This window comes from Mytilus edulis, chromosome 14 (assembly GCF_963676685.1).
Source record: "Mytilus edulis chromosome 14, xbMytEdul2.2, whole genome shotgun sequence".
In the NCBI taxonomy this organism is placed as follows: domain Eukaryota; kingdom Metazoa; phylum Mollusca; class Bivalvia; order Mytilida; family Mytilidae; genus Mytilus; species Mytilus edulis.
In genome coordinates this window covers 28,668,176-28,695,384 of record NC_092357.1, presented here as the reverse complement: position 1 = coordinate 28,695,384, position 27,209 = coordinate 28,668,176, and the positions used below count along the sequence as shown (strand labels likewise).

The 27,209-nt window shown below is 31.7% G+C and overlaps 1 protein-coding gene across 1 annotated transcript; it reads right to left on the bottom strand.

The window, feature by feature from the left end:
* Positions 1-18,934: 18,934 nt before the first annotated feature.
* LOC139502796 (uncharacterized) lies at positions 18,935-26,535 on the bottom strand. The gene is made up of 3 exons (XM_071292378.1): positions 26,017-26,535; positions 23,813-23,917; positions 18,935-19,659 (listed from the first exon to the last, which is right to left on the bottom strand). Exons 1-3 carry the CDS (start codon positions 26,288-26,290, stop codon positions 19,301-19,303), a joined length of 738 nt encoding a protein of 245 aa, XP_071148479.1. The 5' UTR covers positions 26,291-26,535; the 3' UTR covers positions 18,935-19,300.
* Between the last annotated feature and the right edge of the window lie 674 nt (positions 26,536-27,209).

The following is a 27,209-nucleotide window of genomic DNA, read 5'->3' as shown; positions in this document are numbered from 1 at the left end:
CATGTGTCATATCGATGCGATGTTTGACAATATCAGTACGTTCTACGTCTTCATCAGTCTTGGAGAAGATGTCCATGTATGAGCGTAGAAGTTTAACTCCTGTATCTAGTTGTTCATCTGTTAAAGTGCTCTGTGTTATCTTGATCTTCTCCATAATGTCAGTAATTTCCTCTTCAGATGGTAAACTTGGTGAAGGTTCTAGTTGGACTGGTTGTAATTCACATACTATTGCCTTCGGTGGTATACTCAGTGTTCTAGTTGTCAAATTCTCTATGGTAACAGCTACTGTCCCATTCTGTTGGTGTTGGTAAGTAATCAATGATGGTTCAACATCAAAGTCTTCCGAATCTTTGGCTAAGTTGCAAGGATGAAGCATAGCTGGTGTAGTATGGTATGGTATTTCCTTGTCAACATATCCAGACAATGTGATGGTCGTGTTCGGTGGTACAATAATCTTTTTAACTTCAGCATTCTTTATAAGACCTAAGATGTTGTTGTTTCTCTTTAGTTCATGTTCTTGTTGTAATATGCATCTAAATGTGAGATACCAGGGTGTAGTCAGCTTACTAGTCTGTAAAAATCTTTCTCCAAAGTCCTTCCTGAGAGATTCCATGAAGTATGACAGAGTGTTAGTTCCTAGTAATAATGGTACTTGCTGATTGTATCGACTGTCTGGTGTAACTAACAGGATAGATGAATGTGTCTGTTTATAACCTGGTATTCGTAGATCTGCTTCTATGTAGCCTAAGTATGATAGTTTCTGGCCATCAGCACATTCAATGTCTAGTAGTGTTGTTATGTTGTTCAATGGTATTGTTAAATGTTCCCTGTAAAAAGATTCGCTGATAGTTGAGACGGTGGAACCAGTATCAAGAAGTGCTGGTGTTTCTAATCCCTCAATACTAACTTTAGTTTCTGTTGGTTTGCCAAATAATCCTGGTGGTAATTTAACATGACTTGTTTTGGGAACACTACCTCTGCATAAGCCTATGGACGCTCCCCCTACATACGCTTCTTGCCGTTTAAATCCTTCCTGCTGTGATCCATTCGTACACCACAACCTCTTTTATAATGTCCAGTTTGTCCACATCTCCAACATTGTGGTTCATCATGTGTCTGTTGTTGTCCTCTACCTCTGCCTCTACCTCTCTGTTGTTGCCATCTGGGTTGCTGATGTTGTTGCCATGTAGATTGTTGTTGCCAAGGAGGTTGTTGTTGTTGTTGCCATGTAGATTGTTGTTGCCAAGGAGGTTGTTGTTGTTGTTGCCATGGAGGTTGTTGTTGCTGTGTAGGTTCTTGTTTTTCTTGTTTCTTTTCATAACGGTCCATTTTAGTTGTCATCTGCTGGATCATTCCTTTGATATCCTCAGCATCTGATTGTTCAATTGCTGCTTTACTGGTTTGTGGCTTGGACGACTTGGTTAATTCCTCTCTGTGTATGTGATCATTCTCAATTTGACGAAGTGCAACTCTCAGTGAATCAAATTCCTTGATGGTGTCATACTTGTGTCCTGAGATGTCCTTGAGTGATGTTCTCAAACCAGTCCACAACATGGAGTGAAACATACCATCAACATCTTGTCTTCCCACAATACCTCTCTCTACTGCCTGTCGCATGAGTGATTCTAGACGGCAACTCCAGCTGGTAACAGTCTCATCTTCTTTTTGGAGTGATCCATAAAACTCTGCTAAAAGTTCCTCGTTCTTGTCAACATTCCCATAAATAGAGTCTAGCTTATGAATGACTTCTTCAACTGATGCATCTAAATCCAGTCGCATAGCTGCATATCCAGCTTCCCCTCTGAGTGATCTCCGAACAGCATTCAAGATGGCTTCCTTCTCATATGACTGCTTCATCAATAACTTTACTTCCTGTTTCCATAACTCATAAGTGGTGTCTCCTGACTTCGGTTCATTTCCAGAAAAATTGGAAATCCTTGGTGGGTGTGTCATGACTACTTTGCTAGATTTCTCCCTTGGTGGTGGCTTAGGTGGAGGTGGTAATACAATGTCTGGATTGACATGTTCTAACTTGATGGCTCCAGTAGATTTCAGGTAATCTATCATCCATTTCGTTAGGTCCTCTGGTGTATCAGCCTTTGGTTTGGTTCCTGTTTTGGCAAATGCTTCCATGATATCCTTAAGTGCAGGTGGTGGACTTTCAACTAATGGTGTAGTAGGTTGGTCAGTAGTGCCATTTTCATCGGTTCCTTTCTCAGCTATATCAGTGTGTCGAACTAAACTATATGTATATATGAACAATTTCTCAAATGTACCTACCAAATAATATAATAATCTGCTTCTACTTAAAACAATGTGGAATAGATATGTGAATCTTTTACGTTCACTATCTATGGAACAACAATACTTACTCTGTACTAAATATCAAATCAAATTGTCAATGTAAGTCTAAGTCTCAAGTGTCAACTTAATCAGAATCAAAATCGTAAGAACTATCCTATCCAGAAAAAAATATAGCCAAGAGAATCAAGAAAAGAAAGAAAAAAAAATATGGGAAAGCTGAAATGGATGTATGTGTATTCCATGCAATAGGTAAGGTTTAGGAATAGGGATAGGCGGTGCAGTTGTTAAAGTTCTAACTGTTATAAAGGAACATGCAACTTAACTCTCAAACAAGTTTAACTACTATGCGTACAAATTTTAACTTTTTTATATTAAATGACTATTCAACTGTTTAACTTGTATGATAAATTTATCTGATATTTTTAAATTAAATTGAAAATTGAATTTTAAATTTTAAACTATTTTAAATTTTAAATTAAATCTGAAATTTTAAATGCACCAACAAATATTTTTACAGTCAACACAACACAAGGTACAACATACAACACTAATACATGTAAACAACTATATACTATATAAGACTATGCACACACAATCAACATATAACACAAATGACAATGATAATAAACAAAGTCGCACACAAAATAAATATTATTAATACACAACAACCAAAATTCACACAGTCTATATGGATGTATCAATATCAAAGAACCCTATGTGTGTATGTGTGTGTGTCAAACAAAGTTGGACTGTATTCGCTTATCAAAGTGTATGCGTAAATTAAAAAAGTGTGGTTTTGCTTTAATTTGACATAAATATTTCAAACACAATCAATGCGTCTTATATTCAATGCAAAATACCAATTTTAAATGTATGTCACTCTCTATGCATAAACAAATGTGTTTGTTTACATGTGTTGTATGTCTAGACTGCTTTATCAAGTGTACTTCCGGTTGACCTTGACCTTATGCCTATGGGTGTGGTCTTTTAGGGGGGGGGTCAAGTATCAACAAACAAATAAACAAAGTACAAAGTACAAATGTGGATGTCTAAACATGAATTAAATCTCAATGACAGTCAACTGCTATGCTTGTATTCAATCCAGTTTTATGCTAACTCAGTGTCAGTAATATTAACGTTTATCGGCGTGTAATTTTTACAAAATAAAAATTGGACAAATTTTTCCAACACCAATTTCAATTATTTCAAAGTCTTTGCATACGATAAATGCTACACAAATATATCTATACAATGTATATTATCAGGCAATTAAGTATAAGTATATATGAACTTACTGTAATATCAATATGTTCAATAAATCCAGCAATAATATTTGTTGATCAAGATGAATCCAACGAAAAATGTGTTCTCTGTCGTCCTAGTTCATGAACCGGTTATGTTGATATAAGTCACTGATCAGTTTCCGGTAATGCGCATGAAGTTTTTTCCGTACGGATTCACTGTTGTTGTCAAAATTCGGAATATATTCCTGGTTTCTACTTCGTCGCTGATGAAAGTTTCCAAATACGTTGGGCGCCAATGTAAAAGCCGGTTTCTTGAGGCTTTTAGTAAATAATAACTAAACTTCTGAATAGGGTTCTGTAACTTTTATTTCAGACTAACGAAGTTCAATACTATATGGTAATGTAAATAAAGCCCTGTAAAATATAAATGTACTTATAAATTACAGAAAGATAAATCTGTTTACTAAGTAATAATAATTAAAACTAATGTTCGTAATTCATTATCATGCAAACTTATTTAGCTGCATACATATGTATCTGATCACAAAATTATATAATGTGGATACCATAGCAATTACTTGTCTCAATTACAATTATACCAATTCGACTTTAAGTTATTATAGTACATGTTCTCATATGCTGTCTCATACCAAAGTCTATTGAGCAATACTTGTGTTGATAATATAAACTACACAAAACGTAAGTTGCATGCTTGTTAAATCAAAAAGCAACTAATCACAAAAAGTAACAATAAAAGCAAAGCAAATATTAAAAACTACAGCTAAGCGAAACAAGAATACAAATACACTTAGCTTACCTCACATATCTTGCAAGTGGCACATTTCCATATAAACCAAATTACACACTACATCTTTAATACAGTAAGGTTTAAATATTCCTGTATAACAAAAATGTTTATTATAAATCTTTGTTAAGCAATGTTTATTGTTTATAGTAAAAAATCAATATTAAACCTTGATATCTATTTTTAGTTCTTATATCGATTTACTTTAATTCGATTTACCTTTAAACATTACAACATTCTTTCGGTCCACTCGACACTCGCAATCATTCAATTTATATGTAAACTTTATCTTCAAATCATTATACCAGATTTAATAGGTTATTGAAGTATTATTTTATATGATCGTAAAATTCGACTCTTCTTATGTTTTAATATACATTTACACTATGTTTTGTTATGAAATTTAACTCTCGTTCTCTACATTCAATATCAACATGCATACGTGTAAAATATGAACTATAGGACAGTTATTGCAAAGTTAATAAAGAAAGATATAGGACTGACCTTATTTATGAAACTCCAAATCACAGAGTTGTTATTGTATAGATTGTTATTTGCAGACAGGTAAAATATGTGTTGACCACAAGATGTCTTCCCATAAGATATAGATCAAAAGAATTAAACCGCCAAAAGTACTGACCAATAGAAGTAATGTCCGAAAGCGCTCAAATCAACCGTGAAAATAAAGTAATAACTACAGTGAAATGAGACTTAACCAAACCATAAGAATAGAATTCGTCCGTCAATAGTCCATGTCAATAAGTTAAAATAGAATAACACATAATACTAATCCTTAATTACAGAATGTAATTAATAAGCTAACAATATAACTTTATTCAAATATGTACTAATATCAATTACTAAGAATAAATTATTAAAAATATACAAAATACATAAAACAACAGGCTATCACATAGACATCCGCTATTACTTGCAATGGCAATTCTAGTTATGGCACCCTCAACGGAGTTGGGGTGACATATTGTTATTCTACGTTTCTTTTTTTTTCTTATTGTTTTTCTTATTCTTCCACACATTTGGTCCATCGTGTTTCTAAGAATTGAGTGATCCAATATTGTTGGAACTATAACATAATAGATATTTTTCTGATCGAGTACTCGAGAATTGCTCGAGTACTCGATAAGTATATCTTCACCGAGTTGGCATCCTTAATGTTGTTGACATGTTTTCATCTTAACTGCATAGATAATTGCGAATGCTAAATTAACGGTAGCATTTGACATACTGAAATTCATACAGCGGATATAATATACTATTAGAATTTTCATGTTCTTTATTTACAAATTGCGCGCAATTTATATCTCATCAGTTTTACTCGAACGTTGTGTGCTTTCCCGGAGAACCAGTGTTAAAGAATAATACCGCCTTGATCTCTATATACATATACTGATTTGGAGCCTGTTATTCAGTGGTTGTATATTGTTTAAAATCACACTCTTCGGTCTCCGGTGAACATTCGATTTTTTTTTATCATACCAAGTCTTCTAATTATTTTAGTTAAAACATTCAGGGAGGATAAGATTAAAAGAGATGAGAAGGATACAAAAGGGATATTAAAACTCATAAGTCATAAATAAACTGACAACACAATAGCCCAAAAAGATAGAGAAAAAAAACTTACAGACAAACGACAGTACACAAAACAGAACATAAAAAACCAAATACTCAGCAACACCAACCCCATCAAAACTTTCTGTTCTGGAAGGGTAAGCGCATCCGGCTTCACATGTGTTACCCATCGTGCTGTTCATGTGAGTACAAACCAGGTAGTAAGCTTAATTCGGTAGTCTAATTTCAGGGATATGAGACGGTCTTGTATTTACGACCATTGGAACATAAAAGTTATATTTCATAACCCTGACAACGATCAATTATTATCGTGATGGCGTCCATAAATTAATGCGGAACAATTGCAACTTCACTTGAAACTCCAGGTTTAATAGCTTCCTTGTAAGCGGCACCTATCTACCAAGATAAGCATGAAAGGAAATACAAGCCTTGGAATATCGTGTAACTGTGAGATATATAGTCTGTATACAGCTGCTACTTGAATGTTTATACATAGAAATGAATACTAAATTGGATACTAAGAAGTCCCAACCATCTCGTTTGTCGTCAAGTTTTTTGTCTGAAAACGACCATAATTGTCAATTTCTATATGTTAAAAATATCGGTTTAAAAGGATTTGTTTTATCAAATTGATTTTGTATAAAGTACGAATTATCCTCCAATATAAAATGTAAGGCATTACACTTGTATATACGTAGACCATAATTAAATGTTATGATATAAACCAGGACCAACTATTCAATTTGTCTTTCAGTTTGGACTGGGGAATACTTGTGTTAAGTGTAAAGAATTTAAATGTTTTAATACTATAACAGGCTGAAAGAATCTTAGATAATATGTACTCTACAATATAGTTAGATTTCTTCAACATTACAATGTTGATTGTGTAAAGAGGCTATACACCTTTGCTCCTTGCAAGACCACAGAACCCCAAAATTAACAATATGCAAACGTCACTATCCCTTAGAAAAAAACTATCTTGATATTGAATGTATCGCTTAAATCCATGTATAGACATATCCATCGCCATACATATGCATAGCATGCATTACACAAATGTTATTGAAAAACTGGTCATCATCGTGATAGGACAGTGTTATTGACTAAGGAACCGATAATGACCAGTTCTTTAATAATGTTTTTCATTGAGTTTTACTATTATATTATGAAAAAGTATAATCCAGTTGAACTCTAGTGCAAACGTCTTTATGCATGGTTTACACATGCATCTTATGATACAAGTATGCAAAATGGTCCATTGTCGTACGTGAGCTCTTTGTGACTAGAAGCATCTATTATTCATACACAAACCATATTAGTCAGTTATTGATATGGGATAGCTGGCTGTTCTAACATGCGCGGACATAATCATATATTTTTCCACTTTGTTTTCGGTTAAATGAATACAATTGTTTATAAGTAAACACACATACATATGTAGCATAGAGATAGACGTCATGATTTTTTTCACAAAAAGGTAAATGTTTCCATATGTTAAAAAAAACATGTTTAAAAATGGTTGAAAAGTAAGGAATAACAAAAGCCTTTTTACTTATAATTCTTATTTATAATTAACAACTTAATTGTTCGTGTATTTTTCGAAAAAAATAAGGATTTCCTACCCTGAAATATTTACTTATCTGTATTATCAGAACCTTTCGAAATAATTGGTCCTTAATACTCTCCACCTTTGAGTTTTGTTTATTTTATAAAGTTGTTTTGAGCTTTGTTTATACGTGCGTCTTTTGAAGACGTACAGAGCATCCAGCGTGTAATATTGTCAGCCTAGTTAGTATAATGAGTTTATTGAAACTACTGGTGGATATTTCCTCCTCGAGGGTACGTATCACCAACCAAGGTGTCAAAATTTCTTTATTGAATATGTATTTTTATAAATATTATTAAGTTCCTGAAAACTCACAGCTTGCAGCCCTACATGTAATAATATATTACATTACAGTAGTAAGCAAACACGTAATACATTTTTGTGTCGAAGCTCTTCGTACTTTAATTAACCTTATTATTTTATGTACGAGCGTGACTGATATTTGTATATGTAGCACGCGTTTGGCATCAAAATGAATACCTGTAATCTATGATAAGTTTATTCATAGTGAAGTTTAAATAAATAAATCTTTTTCTTAACATCTCATTAAATTGATTAAAAACAAATACAATCTTCAAAAATATTAATCGAATAATTTATTATAAAACCAGTCCTTATAAAGACACTAGTTATGGAGAGGGAATATCTGGTTGTTTAAAGTACATACGTCATTCTTACTTGAAGTTAACGGTTTGTAAATCATTTACTTGATTAGATCGATTACCGTTAAGAGCCAAACGTTCATATTTCAAAATTATCTGCATAACAAATAACAATTTCAAGAAAAACACAATAATCACCATAGTATATTTTCTACATAATCATGATAATATGTACATACAAATAAGTGTACATCTTAAATAAGTATATATAAAACAATGGGATGATTTACTTAATATTTTGTATACAAATACACTCATACAATCTAGATTTTAACAACTGTCATGGAGCTTGTAATTTCCACTTGGGCGATACGAAATCCTACAACTGTAACTTTATCTCCAACGGACAGTTTAACAAATGCTGATGCACAGGCCGAATGAAAGCCAATGTGATTGCCAGTCCAATGAACAACAGCAGAACTAATTTTACTCGCGTTATTCTTAATCCAAAAACCCCGTCTTTAGTAGCTACGATATTAACAGTAATCAAATAATAACCTGGAATAGACACATGAAAAATTCCACTAGTATATGCAGAATCCATTGAAAGGCCGTAGCTTGTTTACAACTACAAGACCACCTGAAATGGCTCTTCCAGATCTTACAGTAAATCTAACTGAAATGTAAAATATTTGTTTATAGAGACCTGATACAATTTTTCACAAGGTAAATATCTGGTAATATATATTTGTTTCAATCCGTAAATAGTTGTTTTTTTCTTCTTCAAAGTTTTAAACGACAATTTGAATTGTATAACTTGTCTTTGCTATGTCAATTCAGTCATAAGTTTCCTTTTATATTCTATTTCGAATAATAATCTTTTTCAATAAAGTGTGTTAACAAGACCAAAAAGCTTTATTGAGGAAACACAAAAATCTTCCATACAGAAAGAAGATCACCTGATCATTCAAAGAACTTAGGTCTTCCATGCTTTAGAGAGTATTCGGAGCAATTATACTAATTTAAACGCGCTGCATTTGTATGACCTGTCCATAGTCAGGAGCCTGTTGCTTAGAAGATTTTGTTTGTTGATGTGTTTTATAAGTGTTTCTCGTTTTTTGTTTTCTATATAAATTAGACCATCGATATTTTTGTTTGAATTGTCTACAATAATCGTTGTGGGGTCCTTTAGAGTCAAACACATGCGTGTAAATATATTGAAAGTTAAAGAATGTCAACATTGAAAGTGAGACATAGGTAAATCAATTGACTGATTCGATCCACGAAAAAAAGTCTTATACAGATAAAATAATGGAAAACATTTTTAATCTATAAAATGAAATTAAACAGAACTAGAAAAATGTAATGCCACGAGTTGCTTAATCTATGTATATCTTAATTGATTTTTACATGACTTTTATGGTCATAAAAGGTCAATTCAATAGATAATTAGATAGTATATAGACTAAAATACACACGAAAAAAGCTACATATTATCGTTTCATGCCTGGTTTATTGTTTATTTCAGACTTTCGATAGTTTGGATAAATGTTTAACATGGTTATAAATCAAATATAAGAATTTGAGTCAAATCGGTGAACACAAATTTGACAGCAAGTGCCCCTTTGATAGTCAGTTATTAGGAATTGCATTCATTTGATGGTACAGCTGACCTCTATGTGAATGTTTACGAACTTTCTCTGTCAGATTTTCAGATATCAATATCTGTGCTTTGGATTCCTAATTTATTCTTTTTTCAAGTTTTGACATTTTTAACTCAATCAATGATTCTGAAATAAGATTAATGAAAATCTAAATGTAAAGGTTTAATATGCATATATTTGTGATAATTAAACTTTTCAATTATTAACTTCCAATTTTCATGCATTTAACAACTTTTCAATCGTACGGCGATTTTATAACAAATGTATGACTGATGTATAATATATTTGGTCCCTTTGAGTCCTTTTCCGGATTTGTGACACAATTTTTGACAGAGTGTTAATTCGTATAGTGGGCTATTCATGCACCATGCACAACAGGATATAATTGCCCCGTCGATGCAACCGTTTCTGCTACTTTTAGAGTTCGTGCGACTCATTCAGTTGTTTTTTGTTTGTTACCAAGATTCGTCTTATTCATAAGATTTATTAGACTTGAACAACGGTGCACTACTGTTGCTTTATTTAACTCTTCTTAGCTGTATTTTTTAGAACCTATCGAAATTTTGGGTCCTCAATGAATTGACCTTTTAAACTTTTATGATTTGCCCGTCTTTCATACACAATTTAAACCTTGGTATCGTAGATGAGTTTATTCTAAACTTCATAAACATGATGGTATGAGGAAACCTGGAAAATGGAATGATAAAAGTTTTCTTTTTTATGCAAAAAATGAGATTTTTATTATGAAATATCCGAAAACAGGAAAGTGAAACCTTTGTCAAACATCAGATTTCTGATAACACAAGGAAACTTAAATCATTTCATGAACAAACATCATTATATTCAGTCAAAACTTACTATTTTTATCATTAAAATCTACAAAAACAGGAAAGCCCGACATCTTTTTTGTCCAAATGAAATCTACAGGAATTATGCAATCTCCGATCTAAATAAAGCAGACAAAATGACATCTGCATATATATGATTCCATATACACTCCTTGGTGTTTTTGTGCGGAGATGCTGGGGAAATAACATTCCTTATGGAGGTTATTCTAGAAAAACACTTAAGACGCACGAAATTTGAAAAGTTTTTAATTTCTAATTTTAAGAATAATCAACTTGGAATTTTCTGCTTATGATTGCTCTGATTAGCAAATGTAAGTTATATCTCAACTTTCAGATACTGATAGTCTACAATGTATTCCAATTTCTGCTGTTTTAAAGCTGTATTATTGTAAGGCAGCTTGAAAAATAAACACTGTTGCCTTCTATTGTAATAACATCATTTAAAGACAATTGCATAAAGGCTGCCAGTGGGGCAGTGTATCTTGGAGTGACATGCGAGTCACTATAGTGAGTCCAAGCCCTTGCTATTTCTTTACCATTCTTCCGAATGAAATAGCCGTCCTGGCTATTTGAGAGACAGCAATAAATAAAATCCTGCTTTATTAGGAGAAAACTGTCCTTCATCATACGAAGATGTCACATTAATACCATGTGATGATTTCAGAGATGTAAACTTAATTCTGTTCTCAGATGCAATTTCTCCACCACATGATGTAAAACCGACTGAAAAAGAGATAAATAACATTAAGTTTTTAATATTTAACAAGTTTAAACCAATTTACGGAAATGTGTAGACTAGGAAGCGTGTATACCCTGTTTAAGCCACTGCATTATCGTTTATATGCAATTCATGATTTAGAAGTAGGGTTGAATATAAATTGTGATAAGGCTTACAATAGCATATGTGTATACTAACATTTGTGTACATCCACATGGATAACTTCAACAAAAACACTTGATTATTATTAGGCTTAGTAATCTCGCGATTCAAGGGGTATGTTCTGAATTGAAAGCTTGACATAGGAGTTGCAGTTTCTTTTGTGGACAACATATTTTACTAACATAAAAGTTTGAAATGTGAATGCAACCAAGCCTTAAGTATAACAGAAAATCTGAAATATTGCAGATATCAACAAATCAGTCGGACAACACCAAAAGAAGAACCAAAAGAATAAAAAAAGGATTTTCAATTAATTTTCTACAAAAACCAAAGGTTCAATAGTGTGGGCCTAGAGTTGCATTCCCCTTAACCTTATAATGTACTTTACAAAAGAAAACAACCCAAATAAAGCAATTGAAAAGTCTCCGCATTTGTAAAAAGTAAAATCACAAAAATAAGGGAAACCAAATCAATAATTAGGACCAGTCAACAAAACAGTATATACAGCTTTTTCTCGTACCACGCCTCTTTTGGGGAGATATATGATATTCATAGATATTTCGTTTTGTTTACGTACTGGTTCCCAGCTATGATCTTTATGTTTAATGTCATAGAGACATAACTTTGGATTGTTAACAATATAAAAATATATTGATGCAGTGAAAACTGAATTCTGAAGTAGGCACAAAGTGAAAGAGGGGCAGTCCAACTCATAAATCGAAAATAAACTGACAACGTCATGGCTTAAAATGATTTTTTTTCTGTTGGGTTATCATCTCACTGACAAGTGTCCAACATCTCATAGTTATCAGCATAATACAAATCCTGAAATTTCTGGGATAATCTAGTAACGTTGTTTTGTTCCGATAACATATTGGGCGATTTTTCAAATTCAGTTATCCGTCCTTCAAGGTATTCTATTTTTCTTTCAAAGATTGCATCTAAATTTTAAAAGAAAAAGAAGAAAATTAAGAATGGATATGGGGAGTGTGTCAAAGAGACTTTAACGGAACCATAGCACAGACTACAGCAGAAGGTCACAAATAGGTCTTTAATGCAGCGAAAAACTCCCGCACCAGATGCGTCCTTAAGCTGGCCCCTAAACAAATATATATACTAGTTCAGTGATAAAGGACGCCGAACTAAACTCCAAATAATACACAAGAAACTAAAATTAAAAGCATATAAGACTAACAAAGGCCAGATGCTCCTGAATTGGGACAGTCGCAACAAATGCGGCGGGGTTAAACATGTTTTTTGAGATCTCGAACCGCCCCCTTTACCTCTAGCCAATATAGAAAAGTAAACGCATACCAATACACAGTAGAATTCAGTTCAATAGAAGTCCCAGTCCGATGTCAGAAGTGTATGTTTCAAATAATTCATGTCATTAAATGTGATTCTTTTTTAAATGAACTTTAAGTATTGAATGGTGTTAATATATATCAATATACTTTATCTGCTCGAAAGTAAGCGGATGCAGTTAAAATAATGCATGGGTCCTAGGCAAAGTCTTCCTGTGTACTTTATTAACGCACTTGAGTTACATTATTTTAAGGAAATATATCACGCTTAACTTAAACAATACATCTGAAAACTTACATGTTTTGGAATTTATTAATATAATTTATAGTTAGTTATAATTAGCTCAGAACTATCTTTTAGAAACTGCGAAATAATCTCGGTGCTTTCTGTCTATAATGTTTCGGTTTGTAGTTTTAAAAGTTTGTTTATGCTTCCTACAGAGATAGGTTATTTGCAACTGATCTTTACTGTGTGTTCTTTTGTTGTACTGTAACACCTCTGTCGCAGGTAAGGAGAGGTTTGAGCGCTCACGAACATCTTAAACCTGCAAAAATTATTTATGTACCTGTCCATGTCAGAAGCCGGTTATTCAGTGGTAGACGCTACTTCTTTTCTGTCATTTTTGTGGCAAAATGTATTGTATAGGCTGTGATATTTCTCGTTTGAATCATTTAATCTTTTTCTTAAGTCGTTGACTTTTAAGCTGACTATAAGGTTATAATGTTTGCTGTATGGTGATCTAAAATTGCTTGTTAAGAATGATCATTTTCTTTTCCTACTTAACCTTAAATTAAAATAAAGGATTTGATATTGTATGTTCGTCCATCCCATATTAAATTCATAATCCTGTGTATGACAAGGATTAAAGGGTCCACATAACATAGAAATGTGAAACCTTGAGCGGGCACAGTGTCTTTTGTACACACGTTCCTGTTTCAAATGTAATGAATATACATTTATGTAAAATTGAGAATGGAAATGGGGAATGTGCCAAAGAGACAACAACCCGACCATAGAAAAAAAAACAACAGCAGAAGGTCACCAACAGGTCTTCAATGTAGCGAGAAATTCCCGCACCCGGTGGTGTCCTTCAACTGGCCCCTAAACAAATATATACTAGTTCAGGGATAATGAACGCCATACTAATATTTCAGAATTGTACACAAGAAACTAAAATTAAAATAATGTGAATTTTTAATATTTATATTATCTACTTACTTACAATTCATTAGATATCATATGCTGGCAAACTATGTATTATATATAATCAAACTACAATGTTCTATGATGAAAACTTATTTTACATCAAGACGGTATTTAAATTTTAAGCGTTGCACCAAATCGTGATACTCGGCACACCGTTGGAAAAAAGTAAAAAAAAAGGCAAAAATTAACATGCCGTAGTGACTGCATCGGTATCTTGTTATATTATTTTATTTGTTTCTTAGATATATTTAGCATTATAGCATTCCAGTTAAACAAAACCACACTGTATAATTCGTAACATACGTTCTTATATTATTCTTTTTAAGAAACTTGTTTATCTATACATTGTATCATCAACACAAACACTGTTTATTTCAGTCAGCTTAGATAGGTACGTCTAGTTCTATACGTATGCTATTGTATTGGAAATTTTTAGTACGAGAAACGTGACCTAGTGACAAAATATTATTCAGTTTTCTGATATTATTAATCGCGTGGTGGTCACTAAAATACGACTTTCACGATAAAAATAAATGTCCAGATTGATTGAAAGGAAAATAAACACAAATATGACGCTGTTGGTAATTGCCATACCTTTTTATAGTGTACCTCTCTCTAAATTTTTAAGAACCATCTTTTTGATTTCAGCTATCGAAGTATTGGACTGTAATAGCTCATCTATTCTTCTATCTATGTTTGCCATTTTCATTTCAATCAATGAATGTTTTACGTTAACGCATTTAGGGACGGTGCATTATTTATCAAGCAGGGGGACCGGTGCAAATTGTAAGGGGACATGTACTTTTTTCAACGTGCAAAGTAGTGGGACCTGATGATTTTTCATTATCTTAATGCATGGGACATACACTTTTTTCAAATGCTTAAGTAGTAAACATTTTATTTCAATTAGCCCAAAAATACACACAAGAAACATTCAAACAGAAACAGAATATGATGAACAATTTTAGTTTTGACTGGTGTAAATCAGCCCATCTAACTAAATTAAATATTGATCTTACAAAATTCAAGCTTATTAGGTAGTTTGATTTATTGCTGTGAAATGAAAGAATTTAATTTTACAATAGGTAAAAATAAAAATTATTATATAAAATCAGATAGGCATCTTTAATTTTGTTTATAACTTTTTCAAATCAACTTGGATTTTCATCAAACTATGCAGCTATCTTAGATATATATTAAGCTTACTGAATCCCAGGTCATTTTGTTTTTTGTTGTATTGCTGTCAAATTCAAGAATTAAATCAATCTAGGTAAAAAAAGCTAGAATTTGCATTTTGAACAAAATAGAGATAGTACACTTTAATTATTTTAATAACTTTTTCAAATCATCTTGGATTTTCATCAAACTATGCAGCTATCTTAGATATATATTAAGCTTACTGAATCCCATGTCATTTAGTTTTTTGTTGTATTGCTGTAAAATTTAAGAATTACAGTAATCTTGGTAAAAAAAGCTAGGATTTGCAATTCAGAAAAAATAGAGATAGTATACTTTAATTTTTTTAATAATTTTTTCAAAACAACTTGGATTTTCATCAAACTTTGCAGCTATCTTAGATATATATTAAGCTTACTAAATCCCAGGTCATTTTGTTTTTTGTTGTATTGCTGTCAAATTCAAGAATTAAATCAATCTAGGTAAAAAAAAAGCTAGAATTTGCATTTCGAACAATATAGAGATATTATAGTACACTTTAATTATTTTAATAACTTTTTCAAATCAACTTGGATTTTCATTAAACTATGCAGCTATCTTTAATATATATTAAGCTTAATGAATCCCAGGTCATTTTTGTTTTTTGTTGTATTGCTGTCAAATTTAACAATTAAATTGTAAAGTGTACTATCTCTATTTTGTTCGAACTGCAAATTCTAGCTTTTGTGACCTAGATTTATCTCATTCTTAAATTTGACAGCAATACAACAAAAACAAAATGACCTAAGATTCAGTAAGCTTAATATATCTCCAAGATAGTTGCATAGTTTGATGCAAATCCAAGTTGATTTGAAAAAGTTATTAAAATAATTAAAGTGTACTATAATATCTCTATATTGTTCGAAATGCACATTCTAGCTTTTTTTTACCTAGATTGATTTAATTCTTGAATTTGACAGCAATACAACAAAAAACAAAATGACCTGGGATTCTCCATCAAAATATGAGTTATGCGTTTCCCATTTAATTTTGAGCAAACAACAATTAACCAATCAACCGATCAATCTAAATATAACCTATTTTTGTGATAGGATTAAAGATAAAAGTTCTTAAATATATTTACAATACGTTAGTTCTGTTAAGTTTACATTAAAGTAGTGTCCTATCGTGTGGTAGTTTCTGTTCGAATCTATGATTATCGTAATGATTTGAACTTTCAAATTTTAAACTTTCCATTTCTAAGCACTAACATTCTTTCTAATTGTATGGTGTTTAAAGACAATAATTGATACTAAACGTTCGTGCAAACAAAAACAAAGGAGGTATTGGCAGGGACGCCTTTTGGCCGACACGATATGTCTCTGTCTAACTCACAAGCGAAATGCTTATGCAGTATTAGATCTTTAGATACTAGAATAGTTGTCTAAGATGTAAGTTACTTATTGTGTCCTATTTTTAATTGTAATACTTTTTGGCCGAGTTACATGGCGTGTTATTCATACATAATAGGACTCGGTTACTCTATCAACTCAACCGTTCTTGCTACACTTACAGTTCATGCGACTCCCTAATTGGTTTTACTACAGTGTAACATAGATTTGTCTTATTTATAATGATTTAATTTACTCTTCTTACCTGTAAGAACGTTTTTGCCTAATACATGTTATAAACTGGTTGATTTGAATGTTACGTATGAGTCTTTTGTAGACAAAAAACGCCTCTGGTTTACCCAATTATAGTCCTGGTATTCATGATGTTTTTATTTGAAACTCACAAATAGGATTGTGAAAGGAAATTGACAAAACTGAATGACTACAAAATTGTTGTTTTTGGTGCAAAATTCTTACGATTTTTATGATAACTCCTCGAAAACGGGAAACAAGAAATTTTGTTAAACATCCGAAATGATATTACATAAGGAAACTGACAATATTACATGAACATAAATCATTATTTAAGTACACCATATACGATTTATATCATTAATCTATAAAAACAGAAACCGGACAATTTAAAAAAATATAATTCAAGTTGTTTATTAATAATGTTATGTCAATATTAAATCAACACTTCTGTGTTGACATGAATCAAAACTTAAATGGTCATAATCATAAATCAACTGTTAATTAAACTTTAATTTTTTCGAAATAAGAGGAATTTTCTACCTCAGTAATAGAACTATATTTCACTAATGAGCCTATGTAGATTAAACGTTAATCTGGCGTAAACAAGTTTTAATCCTGGTATCTATGACGAGTTTATTTACAATCACTGCGTCACAGCAATAGCTAGTTAATTATTAGTTATAACTTCTGTGTTGACACGAATTATCGGAAAAAAAATGTATAATCAACTGCTGGTAATTAAACTGGTAAAAATATTGAATTTCTCCAAATAATATTGATTTTCTTAAGGAATAGATAAAGTTATCTGTATTCGGCAAATACTTTCGGAAATTTGGATCATCAATGTTTGTCTTTGTGTATTTCGAATATGTTTATTCCATTTTTGGTAATATATTTTTGACGTGGCTGAGTATTGATACATTTAGCAATTATGTTAATTTTGTCTTTCTTTGCCTATGTCCTGTGTCAATCGAATTTCTGTATGCCATTTCGGTTTCTTTGTTAAAATAGTTAATTGTTGTTATTGTGATTAAGATAGTAATATGATTTTCACTGATGTACCCCTAATTTTTGATAATTTACCTAATATATATAAAGAATATGCAGTATGATTGCCTATAAGAAAACTCCACAACAGAGCAAATGACTCAGAATTTCACAACTAAAGGTTACCGTTCGGTCTTAGACAATGTGCTAAGCCCAAACCGCATAGTCAGCTATAAATAACCCCGAAATGACAATGTGAAACAATTCAAACTAATGGCCCAATTTATGTATAAAAAAATAACGAAAAACAAATATATATCACCATTTGAACACAGCAACAAATTGCAACCATTGAATTACAGGCTCCTGACTGTGGATAGGCATATATATACAGAATGTGGCGGGGTTAATCCTTTTAGCCCTCCATTAACCTGGGACAGTGGTGTTACAGTACAACATAAGAAAGAACTATAAAAATCAGTTGAAAAAGTATTTAAAACCTTTTAGATAGATACACATAAAATTACATCTTACAAAATCACAGATTTGACGTGGGTTGGAACGTGTACATCCCTACAAGAAAAACGACACTGAGTACAGATCTGAGAGTACAGGCCGTTACTGATCAGCAAGTCAAGTATTGTAATTAAAACATTATAGAGTAAGTAGTCTGATGACTCTTTGTTGGAGTTATTGCCCATTAATGACGATTTTCGCCATTGTTTTGCATTTTTCCTTTTATGATAAAAAATATAATAGATAAAAAGACTTTTCAAATCACAAACACAATCAGCAAGTCAAGATCTACAAACGAGATAAACTTGTATGTTATAGTAAGAAGACTGTATGGGAGTGGTTGCCCCTAAATGAGGATTTTTTCCTGTTTTTCCCTTTTGTGTTGTGAAATAATCTGGCTAAATAATCAGCAGTACAAGATCAGCAAAACAGAAATGTTTGCCAAGGATTCAATTACCGTCTATAATGTTGGAGAGTGTGCTTTGTTGAATATGCACAAAGACCAAGGTGAGATTTTTGATATAAAAATGGATAAATCACACAGTCAAACATGAAAAACAAAAGAACAAACAGATAAACATTCTGGAATACTTTATTGAATGATATACAATGTGCAGACTAAAATTACTCGTTACTGCTCTACGGCTTGTATTGTAATAATAAATGGATGACTGTGCATGATTTTACATAAAGGGATATTTATTCTCTGGCCAAAATTCACAAACAATTGAAAAGACTGTATCCACCTATACTATTAACTAACGTATTTTACACTCATCAAACACATTGTGAATCGGATGCGAAAAATTAAAAGATTTGAATATCTAGTTGACATTGTACAGTGTTTGTTATTGATATTATGTCATATTCACTCATGAATGTTCTACTCTAGATATGTTGCGTATCATTAGATTTTCATTCTAAGCTCTTAATATAGATATGTCAAAGCTGAACTATTGTAAGGCAGCTTGAATGATCTAAACTTTGTCCTTCAATAGTGATCACATCATTAACTGACAATTCCGTAAACGCTAATAAAGGAGCGTTGTATAATGAAATTGTATTCAAATCACGATGGTGGGACCAAGCCATAGCTATTTCCGTACCATTCTTTCGTATGAAAAACCCCTGTTGACTGTTTGAAAGGATATTCGATAACACAAGATAAAATCCTGCTTTAGGAGCAATAAACTTTCCATCGCGATACGAAGATATCATAGAAATACCATGTGATGATTTAACAGATGTAAACTGTATTCTTCCGTCAGATCTCATTTGTCCTTCACACGCTGTGAATCCAGCTGAAATAGAAAACAATTTCAATATTTAAACTGCAATAGGTATCCTGAAAAAAGTCTACAGCGATATCCAATATAGTATTATATAAAGGTATAAAATCAATGATGATAACTTTTGGTAATGTGCTTTTTGCATTACATGTAACCTTACAGCATGTGCATAGAGTTAGAATCGAGCATTATGGTGACATCCAACTTTCAATATATGTTTGTAGTTATTCCGTATCATTGGTAGGTATATATACGTGTAAAAGTTATATATTGGTTATTGATAAACAGGAATATAACCAGTTACAATTTCCATAATGGGGTTTTGTTGGATTGCGATAGAATGTATCTTTATACTTCGTTTAAAAAACGTTCTTTGTTTTACGCGTTTTACTTAAATCACAGATGCATCTTAGTTTGTAAAACTGTCACAGGGGTAATTGCAAATGTTCCCAGCATTTATCTTTCAACGTAAACCTATGCTAAATATTGTTTGATTATCTTTAAAGTACACGGCTGCTGCGATGAAATTTTGTATATGACTTGCTTATAAGATTTTTTTTTCTGGCTACAACTTACATAAACATTTAGTGCGGGTTTTGTTCACTCAAAATTATTATTGACATTCGGTACTTAGATGTATCTTGTATCATTCAAATGTATAAAGTACTATCAAAACCTTGTTTTGCCAAATAGTACAGTCATTTACATGCAGTGAATTAGATGTTGACACTTTTAATTGGCATACTACTAATCACATTACAGTAATACTTTACATGCTTAACACCAAGCAATTGTTAAATTAGCGCATTTTCGAACACCATCACATAGCAACTAATTTTGTTCATTCTTATGTGATTAAATAAACCATTCCTTTTAACAAATATTTGAAAGGAGAGGAGAACGATATCTAAGGGCCATTCAAACTTATGATTCGAAAATAAACTGACAACGCCATGGCTAAAAAAGACAAACAGACAAATAGACAAACGTACAAGATTCGATTTGTACTTGGAATGACAAATTTATAATTGAAATGGTCTCTCAATCATGTAAAGAATTATACACCTTTATGACTTTGTTTTGGATATATTTTAGTGAGCTTTGCATTTTAATGGGAAAAACACATTTTTTTTACTTTTATACTCTTTTGAGAAAGTAACAAACATTTCGAACGGAATAATATTTCTTCAAATCATTCTCTTTTACTTTTTCCTTATTTATGCTAATTGGTTTTTTGGTGGATATTGTTTCCCATAAATATGAGTAAATAATTACATTAGATGTATGTTTCATGATAATACTTTATTCTGATTAGCTAACAGCACATCACGTGTTATTCGGTAAGCAATTGTATCACTCAATAAAACTTTTCATTCATGATAACACGTGGTCCCACAATAAAGTACACAGGGGAATTAAATAAAAACAATATAAAATTCGTTTTTTCTTGATCATAGCTAAAAAAATGTAATTATAAGTATTGAATGCTTCTTTTTGTAACTTCATAGGGTTGTAAAAGCGTTGCCGTGCGCACATTTTTAGAATGAAGATCTTCATACAAAATGTACTTCGGTCAACGCTTTTACACCCCAATGAATTTACAAAAAGAAGCATTCAATTCTTAAATATCATCGACAATAACTCAAACTAATAATTTAATGACAGTTTCGGCTATCTTGATTTATTTGTAGATCATGTTTAACTTGCCTTTTTGAGATATAAATAGTTGTTTTTTCAACTATTGTTACCCAAAAATTGGTTGCAAATCATTAACTAATGACTCAGCAATTCAAATAAGTATATTGAAACAGCATTTTGGTATTGTGACTAATTTGTTGATCAAACATATTACTGAACATTTTGGTTTATTATTTTCTACCTACTATCTAATAGTAATGTGTTGATATAACAATGCAAAAAACAACAAGATGAAAAAATACCATTACGGGGAACGTCACTATTTCGATAACGTTGAAATATTTCTAGGTCTTATCTTGCTGAACATGTTTCATCTTAAGTTGTCTCTCTTTGTATACTAGTTGTAAGATGTACATATGTGTAATTATACAAATCGTCATTCACAAACAATAAAGAGTCGTTTGACATAGTAAACAACACAATTTCCCTTTTTGTTTATCTCCATTTTTTTTTTGGTTTTGTTTGTTCAAATTATTCGTAGAGTAGAGGTTGGACGACTACTATGAATATTTTGTTACATATAAAAGACAATGAAACATTCAAAGGACACATTTATATATAATTCTAACAGTGACTATTATGCCTGCGTCTTTCCCTTAATAAACAGCAGTGTGATAATATTCTCGATATATCTATAACTATCACAGACTCAGAGATAACATACTGCTGTTACTATTTACCTCTCACGTAAATTCACATGTTTCGTAAATTATTTGCAAATGATATGTTGATTTCGTTGCGTTCAAATTGAAATTTAGAAAGAAACAAAAGAATCGTTATTCCTATTAATGCATGATAAAAATAAATAATGCACAAGAGCTTTAAAAATGTACAAAATGAAAGAATATAAATTCCATGAAATCTCGTATATAAACTTGACTTATTAACGTCATTTAAAAAAATTAGATCATACGAAAGAAACATGTCAAGCTGAACGTTTTCCGTGACGCATACGACCTAATATCGGATACTAGAAATATCTCATTAACATCGGGTTTTGAGGCAGTTGTTGTTCCTTTTCTTTTCTATTGCATAATTTGAAAAATTGTCGGTATCAGCAAGTCAGCATAACGACTCACTCATTAGTTACGACATGTCAGCTGTGAATTTGACAGTAAATACATGGAAACGAAAAACATTTTTGGGTTATGAATAATGAGGATTAAACACATATTTCCCTTCAAGTTTTGAAGTAAAAATTTAAGCAAGACTTAGATTGATTTGAAATGTGTAGCTTTTGTCTTGAAAAGGGTACATTATAACAGCATTACCACGGCAATCTAACCTTACATTCAGTTATAAAATTACCGTGCTTGTCTAATAAGAATCGAAATTATCCATGGAAGCCGTAGTTTTGTTAGACATTTACACATGGCCTGGGCCGTGATATTCACTAACGCTCAGGATAAAAGGATAGGGACAATAAGGCCCTTATTTGGACCAAAAATTACCGCAAATTTAAAAGTTATCGTACATATTTTCAAATTACTGAGAAGTATCTAAGGTAAAAGGTATTCAGAAAAACAAAACAATTTTTGACATTGAACAAGTTACCATGGCAACAAATCCTGACTTAAGGTTGCAGTCTTTTAATTGAATGCTTCATAGGCTTTCATGTAAAACAGCTGATCTTTGAAAATAAAAAAATAAAAATGCTACATAGAAAAAAATCATATTCATATCATGTATGTACCAGTGTAAAATTGTGATTTAATCGAAAAAAAAGTGGAATAAAAAGTTACGTAATCCTGAAGTCAAAACATTTTTTTTCTACTTCTGTTTGCTGTTTTTACTAGGCCGCACCACTTCCAGTAAACATGATATCCTTCCACTTTTCTGGATTGATCCCCACCAAAAGATGCAAGATTTTTTAAAAGTCTATATATATGTTTCAATTCAACATAAACCTATAATCAAACATAATAAATTGAGTTCAGAAAAAAATTCAGAAAAAAATGCACTGTTAAAATACAAGACTGGTACCTTAATTTGCATATTTTTTAAAATATCGTGATTTTCCTTGTTTTTCATCAAATTGTATTTTTTAGATTGAAAAAGTATGTGCTCACCCAAGAAACAATTTAAATTTGGTGACATATTGTCAAAAATTATAATAATTTTTGTTAAATTTTTTTTTCTTGGCTGCGCACGATGTTTCCACAACAGATATGAAAATAGAAAGTAGTACATATCATGACGTAATTGTAACGTCATCACATACGAATCATAATGTTTTTTTTATTTATATGTTTTGACACTATGCATGTCTAAACATTATTTGCCAATTTGAAAAAGTTATCAAGCATTTAATTTTCAAGGGCCAAAACCAGGTCTTAATGCCCCTACTCCTTCGAATATTACGGCTCAGGCCATGTGTAAAGGTCCAAAAAATCTATGACTTCCATGAATTATTTATTAATCAATTAATAGTGAGTTGTTAGGAAATTGCATTGATGGTACAGCTTACCTTTCTGTGTATGTTCACGAACTACCTCTGGCAGATTTTCAGATGCTTTTGATTGCTCTATTATTCTTCGTTCCAAGTTTAACATTTTTAAATCAATCACTGATTCTGAAATAAGATAAATTAAAGTATAAACGTAATTGTATAATATGCATATTGTTATATGATTAGAACTAGCTCTCAGGATCTGCGTGCATTCAGATCTGTACGGTTTGTTTTTTGTTGTTGGGATACATTATCCTTCGTCAACGTTTACTAAATCATGTAGATGCACATTTTTTTTGTACTTGTATTTGCATCCATCCATTTGATGAGTAAGGACTTTTTCACCTGATTTTTATAGTTTGTTCTGAGGCTGTACTGTTACATCACTGTTCCATCTTAGAAGAGGGTTGGCGCCTTCAATCAAGTTAAAAGTTTTTCAGTTTGAATTGTTTTGCATATGTCATTTAGGGGCTTTGTAGCTAATTATGCTGCATTGGTTCCGTGCATTGTTGAAAGTTGTCCGGTGACCTTAAAGTTGTATCATTGACAATCATAACACATCTTCTTTTTATAAATACATCGCTTTCGTCCACCTATCGTTTTGTATTTCCTTTCGTAATCACATTGCTCAATTTACATTTAGCAAACCAGCAAATTATGATTAAAAAAACGTCGCTTCTTTTTTTGAAATCTGTTTAATTTATCTCATAACGATAGAAATTGCAAGCATTTTTCTTTGAATTAGCATATAAATGGTGTCCTTTCATTGTTATAATTTGCATTGGTAAACATAATGATTGAATCGTTGAAACTTGACACCAATCAAATCATAGATCGATAAACACATTCCTCTGTCGGCTTACAACTAAAAGTCGACATTGTTTTAGAAATTAACATCTACTCCAACGATAGGCAAAACATACCAAAGGGTAATTAACGGCCATTAGTTGATGAGTTCAGCTGCTCCGGACGGGTAAACAGATCCTGCTCAACATATGGCACCCATGGTGTGTTTTTTTCCGTATATACCCGGTAGTAAGTCTAACAAGGTAGTTGATTTGGGGGGAAATTGGACTGGATTGTATTTATGACATTAAGAACATATCCGTTATCATCTGTGAAACGAAGGAATGATTTCTATTTTACCACTTGGAGCTCTTAATTTAAACGATACCTTGTGAGGAGCAACCTTCTATAAAGTAAATAAAAGCCCTCTGTATGCCGACGCTGCCGGAATATTGTTACATAGAAATGAACATTTTTTTCCAATTGGGAAGCTGAAGTCATCTCTGTTGTCGTACAGTTTCGTTTTTAGCCAACTAGCATTGTCAATTTCTATATGTAAGTCAAGATATAAGGCTGTCTTAAACGGTATCTGTTTTTTGTTTTGAACAGAATGATTTTTTTATAAAGTGACATTTTTCCCTCCCAAAGACAATGTTAAAAAATTCAACAACAGCAGGTTTTAACTTCAGCAACCGACAAATAGTCTAAATGGGTTTCATACAAAATATACTATATTGAGTTTATATCTATCATGTATATTTAGAACTCGAATGTGCGAAGGGACGCTGAAGGCGATGATCATGTACGAAGGTCTCTGCGAAAGTGATATGGTCCTTACTGATGTGCAGTGGTCAGTTAGCTGATGTGCGATTGTTTCTCTGACTTATAATTGCTTGTATAAAATACAGATTATTATGAGAAGCACATTTTGATTTTTTAATACATTCATCATTTTCTATGTCTGTCACTAATAACAGCTTTATACTAAATGACAGATCACTCTCTTTGATTTTCAATCTTATTTGGCCATAACCATGATAACTCTATATAAACATCTTATTTTACTTTGTTTTTCTAATAAGATGTTCGTTTATCGTAATGTATTATAACGGGGAGTATGTCTGCGTACACGTATGTATTGTTTGTCGATTTGCCAATATATTTTCGATTTATAAGTTTGAGTGTGCCTCTGGTATGTTTTCCAACTCTTTTATAAAATATCAAATCAGATTCGTATTATCAAAAATTTTGTATCACTCTTATATAATTTACATATATGATGTCAGTATATAAATAATATCTAATTTGATTTCACAGTAGCTTAATTTTAAACTGTTTTAAAATATGCTTTCGAGAATTTGAAACCAGCGTTTTTCTGTCAGCAATCTTAACTAGGGAAATGTTAATGGATATACAATATAGAAATACAATCTTACCGAAATATCCAGTTATATTATTTTTCCATTTGAGGTCTTCCTTCTCGACATTGTGAGTGAATGTATAATTAATGCTGTCATCGATGTATTCCTTCAGTTGCTGGTTCATAGTTGACACGTCTAGTTCGGCTATCAACGGAGCCTTTAAGTTATCGGACTGTAACGGCATTCGAACTTCCAAACAGTCTTTACTAGAACAAGGTCTAGCAAGTACTGTATATGGTATGGTTAATACCATGGTAACTACCGATACAAGACACAACATTAAAAACATATTTCCCTTATCAAAAGCACCAGTCCTATGTTTTCAAATAATTGATGTTCGGAGAAATGTACCGTAATACGATGAAATAAAGATAAGTTGAATTCTTTTCCTTTATATCAAGTGAAGGTACACTACTTTTGTGTGAAAAAGTGATAACGGTAAATGATTCATTATTGGTATAATAATGGTACAAACATTACGATAATGATTCTTTATTAAACAAGAACGCGTGTTAGTTAATCAACATCATCCAAAACAAGGATTAGACTTCTTCATTAAATTAGCAACAATATAAACTACTAATTAACTAATTGTTTTAAATTGAATGCAGAAACGTTTGTCTGTACTATTCATTTCACCTGAGACAGTACCCTAATGTTTAAAGAGAAACGATAACATGAGGAATGACTGAGATAATGAAGCAACAAATAAAGAAAACATGGTCAATTGAGTTACAAATATTCAAAAACACATTTCCTCCTTAATTGATGATGGAGAAAAAACACTTGATGACGTAAAATAAATATTGGTAACTATCAATTTACTTAATTACAAAACTAGTTTGGATTGTAAAAGAGAATAAAATCTGTACTTTTATAATGAATGGGGTAATACTAGAATTTTAGACAACAGATATAATTAATAAAAGAATGAATTGCAAAATGAGATAATTGAGCTTATTCTTAAAATAGGATGTGAAGCAAACTATGACGTTTGATAATAATTTTGCAACGACGAATGATGTTAATTGAATCACACAGTGTAGCTAGTATTTCGGTAGTGGCATGAAGATACTTTTAGTGATTATCAAAAAAAGAATTTGCTGTAAAAAAAAACTTTCGAAATTATTTAACGCGAAAATAAATATTTTCCTCATTCAAAGCTCTGATTTCTTGACTAGCTTCAGCTAAATAAAAAATGGGATATC